Source organism: Paramormyrops kingsleyae, chromosome 17, assembly GCF_048594095.1.
Source record: "Paramormyrops kingsleyae isolate MSU_618 chromosome 17, PKINGS_0.4, whole genome shotgun sequence".
NCBI classification, from domain to species: Eukaryota; Metazoa; Chordata; class Actinopteri; order Osteoglossiformes; family Mormyridae; genus Paramormyrops; species Paramormyrops kingsleyae.
The window spans coordinates 23,613,098-23,625,637 of record NC_132813.1 but is presented as its reverse complement, the minus strand read 5'-3'; the positions used below and the strand labels follow the sequence as shown (position 1 = coordinate 23,625,637).

General features: G+C 42.2%; 1 protein-coding gene across 1 annotated transcript in view; it reads right to left on the bottom strand.

Moving 5' to 3' along the window:
* camkk1b (calcium/calmodulin-dependent protein kinase kinase 1, alpha b) overlaps window positions 1–9,025 on the bottom strand; it is a 32,604-nt gene extending 23,579 nt beyond the window's left edge. The window contains exons 1-2 of the mRNA XM_023797250.2: window positions 8,919–9,025; window positions 1,984–2,335 (exon numbers count right to left, since the gene is read on the bottom strand). Of these exons, the coding sequence (XP_023653018.2) occupies window positions 1,984–2,328 (345 nt within the window). The 5' untranslated portion in view covers window positions 2,329–2,335; window positions 8,919–9,025. The remainder of the gene's footprint in view (window positions 1–1,983; window positions 2,336–8,918) is intronic.
* Between the last annotated feature and the right edge of the window lie 3,515 nt (window positions 9,026–12,540).

Genomic DNA, 12,540 nt, shown 5'->3' with positions numbered 1-12,540 from the left:
AGTTCAGTTTTGAGCACAGATTGAACTGTTATGGGGTGAAAGTTTGGTTTTGCAAGAAGAGTCAGAGGTTTTGTGAATGTAGCTTGAAAATTGGGTTTCGTGTTCACAGTTTAGGGAAAAGGAGAGCAGCTTTCCAGGAATGTGTCTTAGCAATCGAGAAAAACTGTAATATGCCTCTCATATGGATTTTTTACTGTGTCCTTTATAGTAACTTTTTTGGAGTAGTGAATATTGCAGGCATTTCCAGTTTTACAGCTCAACATGCAGAAGACCACATCCACAGTAAACATTTCTCTACAGTAAACTTGATGCATGATATGAAAGTAGTGTTTACTTTTGAGCAAAGATAATATAATTTTGGGAAGATTGTTTGATTTTACAAGATGAGTCAAAGGATTTGTGAGTGTAGTTTGAATTTTAGGGTTTGTGCTTAGTGTGTTGAGAAAAGGGGAGGGGATTTTAGGAAATGTGTTTTAGCAATTCAGAAAAACTGTAAAACACTCAAGAAGACAAGGGTCAATAAATGTAAGTGAACTCTCTATGAATGACCAGACTTCATTTTAAGTCATCAGTGGAGGATATAATATTTAAATAAAAAGAAAATTCGAGGGAACTGGCTAATGACAAATACTGTACGTCTTAGCAGAAGAATCCAGATTAAGAAATAGAGGGTAGCATAAAAATAAAATATTTTGACATCAACATCAGTAAAATTACTATTTATTATACCCACCCATTTTGCATAACTGCTTATACGGCACAGTTCATTGACTATTATAATATATTTAAAAGTTGTATTACTTAAATAACAGTAAATGGCAAATTATAAAATAAGTTCTTTTTCACCTTTATGTGTGACCATTTGTTAGGACAAGTTCAGAATCATTTTACTTTAAATACTACAAGAGGGAGTAGCACTGTGGTATAGTGGTTTGCACTGTTTTCTCACACCACTAGGAGCAGGGTTCAAGTCTCTGTTGTTTCCCCTGAGGACTCTGGTTTCCCCCCACAGTCCAAAAATATGTTAAAGTGAATTGGAGTTACTAAATTGTGAATAGTGTGATAGGTGAGCACCTATTCTGGGCTATGCTCTGCCTTTTACCCATTGACTATTTATCCCCTGCAACCATGAACAGGACAAGCAATTACAGAAGGACAGACACTATCGGATATACAGTACCATTAGGAGAGTAATAATTTCCTATGCAGTTTCCAGCAAATATGTCCTGGCAGACTCACGCTTTCATAAAACAGTATCATGCTATTATATGTGTCTGTCTTTTGCTATGGGGGCAGAGTGGTGACTCTGAGGCTAGGGATTTGTGTTTGCAATCGGAAGGTTGCTGGATCAAATCCTGTGAATGACAGGAGTGTTTCTACTCCATTGGGCCTTTGAGCAAGGCCCTTAACCTGCAGTTGTTACATCCTGGGTATGATGTTAATCTACATCCAGGCCTGCAAGAAGGTCCTCCAACTTACAGGGAAAAACTTGGGGGTTGGTGGCAGGACTGGCACTCCAGCCAGCGGAAAAAAAACTTCACACTCTTCCTTCCATTTGAGCTAGTGTGGTGCTGAGGCATCACCCGCTCCATGCCTGCACTCAGGGTTCTCATCCCTGAGGTGGTTTGTTGTGTGGTGGGTGCAACAACGTGCTGTATCAATGCATACTCCTTACCTTTCTATGTCTTGCTACAGAATTTACAAGAAAAATGTTAATTTGCTAAGGTGTCTGACAGGTGATTATGTCAGACATCCTGATTTTCCCAAGTTCAACGCATCACCGGATCAAAAAGGGAGGGGCTTGAATTTAATTTTTTTAACCAATCAGCATCTTCATTGTATGACATCACCACTTTGGTCTAATTTTTTCTCTTTATCAAACTCAAGGCTTCCAGTAATTGAACCATGGCCAGTGTGTGGCTCAGCAGGCTCCCATATTGACTTAAAACAAAGGTACATTGCGTGACACAGAGCACTCCTGACCTGGCCATCTGAAAGGGACACTCGCTTGGACTCTATGGTTGGCCTGCGAGGGAATCGTTGGTACGTCCCTTGCTCCTGAAGAGACATCTTCCTTCTGCCAGTGTACTGCGGTTGAGGTGGTCTCCAAGCCAGGTCCACCACCCCACAGGACATGTTGTCACTGGCGTCCGGCTCTTTGGCAGGAAACATACTGATGGCTGCCACCATTCTGGCGAGGCCCAGGCGGTCAGAGTCCACCTCCTCCTTGGAGCTGCTGTCTTCGCTCATGGCATTCACAGCTTCAGTATCATGTGTTCTGGGACAGAGAAGAGGCCCATCATATTGCTGCTGGAACCAGAGCGACATCTGCAGGCTGAAATGCAAGAAATAGAAGAACTGTGGACCAAACAGTTACATAGACAGGTAAAAGGGTGTATGGGCCATGTGTGACTCTGGTGCTTTAGTGCTGGTTAGATTTAGTGCTGGTTAGGACTGCCTGAGATCAGAAGGGCATTGGTTCAAATCCCTTAGTTGGCAGAGTGATTAACCTGTTGACCCTTGAGCAAGACCCTTAATCAAAATATCTCCAGGAGCTGCCTAACCCTGCTTTCTCAACTGTAAATCACTTTGGATATAAACATCTACTAAAAAATAAAGGATGACAATCCTATATAAATTATAAAATGTAATAATAATTATTATTATTATGAAATTATATATAATTATATAAATTATTAAATGTAATCATTTCAAAACCCATTAGCTTTCATAACAGGCAAGCTGAGATCAGGAATACTGAGTAGTAACAATCATTAACTGCAGGTCAGCTTCATGTTTCTGGTTTATTGCTTTAGTGGTCAACACAACACTACCCACACAGTTTTGTTGTCACAGTGACCAAACGTACATTCATTCACCTTTATGGTGAAAACCAGCAGTGTAGAGTCTTGGAGATTATTTATTAGTTAATTACTAAATATTTTACATATCTTATTTATGTTATAGTATGCATCTATGAAAAGCTTGTTCTTTATATTTTTATGTTTATTGGATGACAAAAGGGAACAACACAGCTAATTCAATTGTCCTTAAAAAGGTTTTAGAAATGGTATTGTCACGATCCGCTCCGTTCGATCCCGATGTGTGCCACGCCCACCTCGTTACCTCATGTGATTCCCTGATTGTTCTCACCTGTGCTTCGTTACCCTTGGCCTGTCTCCTGTATTTAGTCTGTGTCTAAGTCAGTAGTCCCCAGTTCCGTCATTGCATTGTCAGTGCAGTGTTGCTGTGTTTAGTCGGCTTCAGTCCTGTGTGCTCAATAAAACCCGTTTGCCCGTCTCACCGGCTGGACTCTCCTGCTTCACTGCTCGCCCGCCAGCAACTGTGACAGGTATAAATGCTAGAAGAAAAATGTAGACTTACTAACTTTCACGACAATGTACCTTAAATAGCCAGTTGAATTAGAAACTACAAAAATTCATTTTCTGTCATAGATCGCGGAACACGAACCAGGGAAGCATGGAAAAGGGAGGCAGGAACGGGGTTAAATAAAAGGATTTAATTGGAGAATAAAGGGGCATAACAGGGAAAACACGGCACTAGACTCCATGACAACGCACGACACACTGAGCGGGAGCTGGAGGACCCGAAGGCGACCGCCGAGCCGCAGCCAGGGGAACAGAAGGCAAGCCAGGGGGCAGGGCGGGCGGGACCCGACCCCGGCACAGGTGTCCCCTCCCCTTTCGGGAGACTGACAGGCAGGGACCTGGCCGGGACATGGCACGCTGGGGCAAGGGTGGAGGAGTCACAGGGGAGGTCACGGGGAAAGTCACAGGAAGTGTAATGGGGGAGGTCAGGAAGATCCCTGAGGGATCCCACTCCAGCTCCTCTTCTGTCTCCACTATGGAGGGAGGAGCATCGGCCTGGCAGACCGGGGCCTCGGGAGGCACAACAGCAGGGGCCTCGGGAGGCGTGGCAGCCACCGCCTCCGGGCCAGCAGGGGGCGCCGCAGCAACCGCCGACTCTGGACCAGCAGGGGACAGTATGGGGCCCTCTGGGACCGCTGGGGGCTGAGCAGCACTATATGCTGAACCCAACACAGGAGGATCAGCACGATTGGGGTGTGACATTTTCTTTTCAATGGATTTGAGCTCAATTTTCGATTTGCCATTTCCAACAGATTTAATGCATATACATTTTGTGGACAAAAATATAGGGATACCTGGCCATTACACCTACAGCAACTTTTATGACATCCCATTCTAAATCCATAGCCATCCACATGGAGTCAGTCCTCCTTTTGCAGCTATAACAGCTGCCACTCTTCTGGGAAGGCTTTCTACAAGACTTTGGAGTGTGTTTGTGGGAATTTTTGCCCATTCATCCAGAAGAGCATTTGTGAGGTCAGACACTGATGCGGGACATGAAGGCCTGCCTTGCAATTTCCATTCTAGTTCATCCCAAAGGTGTTTGATGGGGTTGAGGTCAGGGCTCTTCCACACCAAACTCACCTAACTATGTCTTTATGGACTCTGCTTTGTGCACTGGGGCACAGTCATGCTGGAACAGAGAAGGGCCTTCCCCAAACTATTCCCTGTTGGAAGCATAGAATTGTCTAAAATATCTTGGTATGCTGAAGCATTACAGTCTTTCTCAGTTGCTTTGATGCATTTCTCACGACATTCAATTCTTACAACCTCTAGTCAGTTGTGCACATCATAACAGCAATTTCTGGGTGTTTTCGGCATTTTGCAATTGCTTTAGTACACTCAGGCAGATGCTTATGTGCAATTCTCAGCTATATCATGCATCAGCGGTTGCTTTTGTCATGATTCTCAAAATGCATTGTACTAGCCCTCTTTTGCATAGTCTCCAGACAGACTTGTCATTTTCTCATTGTGTAAGTCATTGCAGTCATAAGTATTGCACAAGATATAATTTTTTGGTATGTATTCACAATACTAATGATTCCTGCACCATTTTCATATACATGGATGAGGCTGGCTTCAACTTGGCCAAAGGACAGAGATAATCTGATTGAACAGTGAGCTACTGTTGACGTGCCAATGTGTGCGGCTATTTCGGACAATGAGGTCCACACTCGCATCCCTCTTGTGGGGCCATACAACACCCAACATCTGCTTATCTTCTTGAACACCCTCTACAGGGATCTCATTCCTGAAGAAGAGATTGGTCAAGAAAATGTACCAAAGTATATGATCATTTGTGATAATGTGAGTTTCCATCATTCCAACTCAATGGTTTGCCAACCACCCCAGGATGCTGATGGAATTCCTGCCACCATATCCCCCATTCCTCAGCCCAACTGAGGAGTTCTTCTGAGCTTGGAGGTGGAAGCTACATAACCATAACCCACATACACAAATGATACTGCTTGCTGCCATGGAAGCTGCGAGTGGGGATATAACAGCAGATGCCTGCAGAGGCTGTATAAGACATTCTAGGAGGTTCTTTCCCCGCTGCATTGCAAAGGAAGATATGTGTTGTTATGTGGATGAGAACATGTGGCCCAATATACAGGATCGGCTGCAATTGTAGAAAGCATTTGGAGTTTCAGTATGTATATATTGTTTCCCTTTTTGATTTTTAATTGTTTTTTTTCCGTCACATATGTTATGCATAAACTGAAAAGCATTTTTGCTAGACTGCAGTTGCAGTGCCTGGTATGTCACCATATACCTGTACAATCAATAAAATATTCTTCTTGAATCAATCTCCCACAATCAGTGTTTTATTTTTATGTTTCTTGCCCTTGTCATTTAGATGTTTTGTGCATCAGAAAATGTTTAGATTGTGCCAATTTTATATTGATAACATGACTTTACATTTTGGCTGTCATGTCCGTGGACAATGATTCATGGATTTGGGATTTTGATGGCATTGACATGTTCAATGACATAAGTACTTGCTTTTGAGGCATGGATTTTGAAGAGGTTACCTCCTTTTGCTGGTCATCCATTATGTTTTGCCATTTACACTAAGCGTTCTGAGAAATGCACTCGCTGTTATGCAAATGTTAAATCTGTTGTGAGAAATGCACCAAAGTAACTGAGAAAAACTGTAAGAGTTCCCTTCACTGGAACTAAGGGTCCTAGCTGTCATGTCAATAAGCGCCCAGAACGCATACAAACCCACCAGAAGCCAGACTTCGGGGAACACGGGGTTTATTCGGACGAAAAGGCAGACAATAAATCATAGACAATATAATGACCGGACTGGGGAAACAAACGGAAATGCAGACTAAATACACAAGACAGGCTGAACATAACAGGCAACAAGTGATTACAATCGGGAAGTAACACGAGGTAATGAGGGGGGGCGTGGCACACACGAGGATCAGACGAGCCGGGCGTGACACTAGCCCAACCCCTGAAAAACAACCCCATACTATTATCCCTCCTCGACTTTTACTGTTGACACAATGCAGTCAGGCAGGTAACGTTCTCCTGCTATCCACCAAATCCAGACTCGTCCATCAGTCTGCCAGACAGAGATTTGTGATTCTGCACTCCACAGAACACATTTCCACTGCTCCAGGGTCCAGTGGCGTCGTGCTTTATATCACTCCATCTGATGCTTGGCATTGTGCTTGGTGATATGAGACATGCATGCAGCTGCTAAGCCATGGAAGCCCATTGCATGAAGTTCCCAGTACAGAGTTTTCTGTGCTGGGGTTAATGCTAGGGGAAGGTTATATCTCTGCAGTTATTGAGTCAACAGAGTGTTGGGACTTTTATGCGCCTCAACACGCAGCAACTCACTCTGTTACTGTTACTTTATGAGTTTCTGTTGTTCCTAAACGCTTCCACTTTGCAGTAATACCACTTGCAGTTGACCGTGGAAAATCTACCAGTGAAAACATTTCACAATCTGACCTACTGCAAGGGTGGCATCCTATGATAGTATCACACTTGAATTCACTGAGCTCTTCAGAACAACCTATTCTTTCACAAATGTAAACCTGACTGCATGGTTAGGTGCTTGATTTTATACACCTGTGGCAATGGGTCTGAATGAAGCACCTGTATTCAGTGATTGAGAGATGTGTCCCAGTTGCCTTTGTCCATGTAGTGTAACACAGTATGTGCATTCTGGAGCATTTATCACAAACAATCACAAGTCATCCTAACCAGATCTAAGTTTTAAAATGAGTACAGATCATTTCATTGTGGCTGTCCATCAAAACAATTTACTTTAAATGCTAAATTCTAAGTGAGTACTGTTGCATATTTTAACTTGAATAGTTACAAGCATTCAGTCTAAGCCAGAGTCAAAAAAAATTCAAGGTAGGCTATTTTCTTGCGGTCAGAACTGACAACTTTGTATTCTTCAGACAGCCCTGTCGTTTTGATCTTTCTATCTAATCTGTACTTGTCCCTCACTCACCAAGTAGTACAATTTCTACAAGTACTGGATGGACCACCAGGAAATGCCAAAGTTAGTAAATTTGTTTTTACCTGAATGTTGTGAGTTTCAGTTGTGATATCTAGGTCTGTTAAGTATACTTATTCATTTAGGAAACTATTCTTCCATCCATTGCTTAAGTCAAAATAGTATCATAAGAAATTTGAGTTATGTCTATTCTCCTCTCATAGGTATGAACACGCCCACCACGCTTAACCCGAAAAAGAAGGTGCGGCCGTGTAATAAGTATGATTAATTCATCAAGCAAGAAAAGGGGGTCATGCCCTCAATGCTTTCGGCAACAAACAAACCATGGAACATGGACTATTTAATTTACATTGTGAACCTGTGTTTAAGATCGAATCCCCTCTTCACTAAGAACAATTCTGTTCTGAAAGTTAAGAATGCATTGCTGATTAAATAATACTCCGATCAACTGCAAACAAGCTTATACGTTACAGCGTAGGCCACAATGTATTATTCCAAACCAATTGTTAGTTACTGCCACTAAAAACTAGCTACACCATTAAGTGTAGAATGCTTACCAAGTAGGTGAGTATCCCAATCAGGTAGTTCTGTTGGGGACCCTTGGCTTAGTGTATGTAGTGTATGTATGAAATGTGTATATTTGTATGAAAATATGGGACAAATCTTGTCCTGTATTAGTTCAAAACAGAGTGTTTTACAATCCATCAAAAACATGTGATGCATTCAGTGTCGGTCAGCTGAATATTTTGGCTGTCTGTCCCACTCTCGCAGGAGTGTAAGTAAGTGCACAGCCGCTTAGAATTGTGACATAACTTCTGATGAACCTGTTTTTTACTAACTTTGAAACAATAATTTTATAAGTGAATGAGCCTAATTGATTCACCTACTAGCTGTGTTGACAAGGCAGATGTCACTTAAATCTAATCGTAATATATTCATCCATCCATTTCCTGTAACCACTTTCCTGTCCTATTCAGGGTTGGTGGGGGGGTCTGAAGTAGAGACCTGCACTCCCGCGGGAGTACCGCGGGACCCGCGGGAACCAACGCACCGAGTGCGGCGCGGGACAAGATTTGATGGGTGAATGCGGGTGCGGGCGGTAAGGTCCTCATGTATGTGCGGGTTGCGGGTGAATAGAATTAATCGCGGGACTCCCGCAAAATGGAATTATCTTAAAATTAATTTATTAAAAACAAATACTCTATTATTTATCTACTGCACAAAAGCAACAAGAACGACTAAATTAAAATAACAATTTACAGGCGAATCGTCTACAGAAACTACAATTGCCGCGCTCTGAGTGCCGGGGGACGTAACCGGACACCCCAAGAAGGAATCAGCCTGGTGCTTGGACGGGATGGCATGTTCTGAAAAGCTCCTCGTTCGTGTCCATGTTCATCATTCCATTTAATTAAACTCAAATAAAACGAAACATATTTGTTTATTTTCCGTTTCTTTTTATATATACTCAAAAGCGAAGCAAGTGAAACAAACAACAGAGTAACGGGAAGAAGCGGTAAAAATAAAACTACTTATATGTTTACCTGCGGGATCTTGCGGGCGGGAGCAGGACAAAACTTCAATACTGCGGGCGGGAGCGGGAGAAAATAATATATATTTTTTGCGGGAGCGGGCAGGAGCGGGACTGAGAAATCCGTCCCGCGCAGGTCTCTATAGTCTGAAGTCCATGGGTATAAGGCAGAGAACAACCTAGGATGGGGTGCCAACCCACTGCAGGGCACACTCACATACCATTCACCCACATATGCACACTTATAATTTGGCAACTCCAATTAACCTCAGCATGTTTTTGGACTATGGGGTAAACGAGAGAGCCTGGAGGAAGCCCCACGACGACAACAGAGAGAACATGCCCCAGAGGTGTGAGGCAACAGTGCAAACCACTGCACCACCATGCCACCCCAAATATATTTATATAGGCTATAGCAATATATTTAACTTTTTGAAAATTTTATTACAAATTTAGAAGTAAATGTGACAATCTAAAATGAACATGAATAATTATATAATTTTATTACTAGAATATATTTAAGAGATACTGTGGTTACACCCACTGAGTGGCAGTGTGGACTTCAGCAGCCCCCTAATCCCACTACATTCAAAATTGTAGTTTGTTTTGCTGTTTCCCCTCCCTTTTGCCGTCTGCCTCTAGGGGGTTGGATCCTCCAGCAAGCCAGGGATGGGTCCCTGAGCTGGTCTTGTATGGTGGCCCCCCGCTGGATACTTTCTTGTCTACTGATCTCTCCTGCCCCAGACTGGACCAACTTGCATGACCTCCCTCTCTTAATGCATCACATCAGAACAGTGTTCTCTCTCGCACTCATACAGACTCATAGGGGTAGCGGTTGTGTTAGTGTGGTTTGCCTGGGGCGGGTTTGTCATGAATGGGGTGCTGTCCTGGGGGATGCCATCCCTCTGCTCTGCTCACGGTGCCCGGCAGACCCGACCTGCTTAAGTCGACCAACAGACAGCTATTCACCCAGCCATGAGGAACACAGCTACTCACCTGGCCATAAGGAACACAGCTACTCATCCAGCCATGAGGAACATGACAAACCAGCACAGAGCATGCAGAATATCATGCACAAGATGGAAAACTATGCATCAACCTGGTGAGTGACAGTCTTTGCTTTTGCTCACCTTGCAAGCCTCCGTTTCTTGGTTGGGGTACTTGATTGGCACGCACTGGCCATAAAATACTGGTTTTATTAAAATATTATTTGTTAATATTAGTGAATATATATTAGCTACAACATACTTCAGGTCTAATTAAACTAAAGATAATGTCAAAAGCAGGTTTTAGCTTTTTAAATATAAACAAACAGTCAGCATCCAAAAGCCCGATAACATCTCAGGTACCTTAACATATCTGCAAACATTTAGTATAAAAGTGCTGTAATAAAATGAAATTGAAGTAGGTCATATTATACTTTGAGGTCACCCCGTCACACCATTTTCCACTCTATCACAATAGATTTTAGTCTTAAATTTACATATAAAATGTTTGTTAAATATTTATTCAAAAATACACAGATACACTCGAACTTAATCCTTTCAGAACTCAGGTTCGAATCCTAAAAAGTTTGAGTTCTGATCAAATTTCCCCCATAGGAAATAATGGAAAACCAATTAATTGGTTCCCGGTGTCACGCTGTGCGAGCGGCGAGCAGGCAAAGGAGGCGAGAGCAGTCAGGCTGACGGAAAACGGGGTTTATTACAGGCAAAATGACAGGACTGGTACTCACACTTGGGATTAGACGATGACAGATCTGGGGGAAACTAACCGAGACGTGGACTAAATACACGAAACAAGGCAAAAGGAATAGGCAACAGGTGATGACAATCAGGAGTTGACATGAGGTAATGAGGGGGCGTGGCACACACGAGGATCGTTCGGAGCTGAACGTGACACCTGGCCCCAAAAAAATTACACCTAAATATGTTTTTTTTTAGCATTTAAACACAAAATGAACAGGATAAAACAAGAAGAGCATATACTGTACTAAACACATCTAAGCACATTTATCAAAACGGTAATTTGTAAAGTAAGAAAATAAATGTATCCAAACAATGTGTAAAGTTTAAAAAAAAAAAACAATGTGTCCTGCCCGATCGTCCGCTCCTTCCGTGTGCCATGCCCCCTCGTTAACCTCATGTGAAATCCCAGTGTGATCAGCTGTTTCTGGTTGTTTTCATTAGTCCTCTGTATTTCGTCCGCGTTTCAGTTTGTTTCCCCAGTCCGGTCATTGTATTGTCAGTCTGCGTTTTGCCTGCCTTACCTGTAATTAAACCCCGTATTCCCCGATACCCTGACGTCTGCACCTTTGTCTCCGTTCCGTCCCCGCTGGGCATAACAATATTATTATAATTAAATGTATTAATGGTTTATTATTAATGATATTAAAATAATTAATAAGAAATCTTTATTTTAAATGTATTTTATTGGTCAAGAACTACAGGAAACGTTTGACCTCTGTAATTGCAAACAAAGGCTTCTGTACCAAATATTAACACTGATTTTCTCAGGTGTTCAAATACTTATGTGCAGCAGTGCAATACAAATACATTCTTTAAAAATCATACAATGTGATTTCCTGAATTTTTTTTTCCAATGCTGTCTCTCACAGTGGGAATGCACCTACAATGTGAATTTCAGACCCCTCCATGATTTCTAAGTGGGAGAACTTGCAAAATCGCAGGGTGTTCAAATACTTATGTTCCTCACTGTACCTTAAAGCCAACATTTGAGAGGAAAAAGAAAAGAATACACAAATTTAATAAATCTTTTGAAAATTAAGGACAATTTATCTACAGAAAAGATAAAAGTACCTCTATTAATCGTCCAACCTGCTTAGCCTACTGGGTCGTGGGGGGTCCGGAGCCTATCCCAGAAGCAAAGGGCATGAGGCAGGGAACAACCCAGGATGGGGGGCCAGCCCATTGCAGGGCACACTCACACACCATTCACACCTATGAGCAATTTAATAAATCCAATTAGCCTCAGCATGTCTTTGGACTGTGGGGGAAAACTGGAGTACCCAGAAGAAACCCCATGATGACATGGGGAGAACATACAAACTCCACACATATGTAACCCAGGCAGAGACTTGAGCCCAGGTTCCAGAGGTGTGAGGTAACAGTGCTTACCACTGCACCACCATGCCGCCCCCAATAAAAGTACCTAACATATTCAATTAATTATTACTCAAATATATGACATATTGCCCATGACAAAGTGGAAAAAGTGGTTCTTACGTTTTGTTATTGTTATCTGTGTTGACAGATGCATTGGTATTGGCAACCATTCATAATTATGTTTGTGTTTAAAAAAAATCCCACCTGTAACAATATTGCACAGATGGTTTGTATCAAACCGTGAATTTTGTGTAAGGTTAAACCTCTATAGCATTTCAAACCAGTTTTAAAAAATTCCATAGACTTGATTGCTTATTTGTTTGCAAGGAATGAATATGCTGGGTCCTTTATGAATTGGGGTATATTCTACACTCATGGCTCAATCAGACCTCTGGAGAAAAGGCAGATACCAATAAAGACAATAGCAAGAAAAATAAAGTCATTTCAAGTCATAACCTCTGCAAAAACATTATCATCTAGATTGGATATGAATACTCCAAGATGACAGAA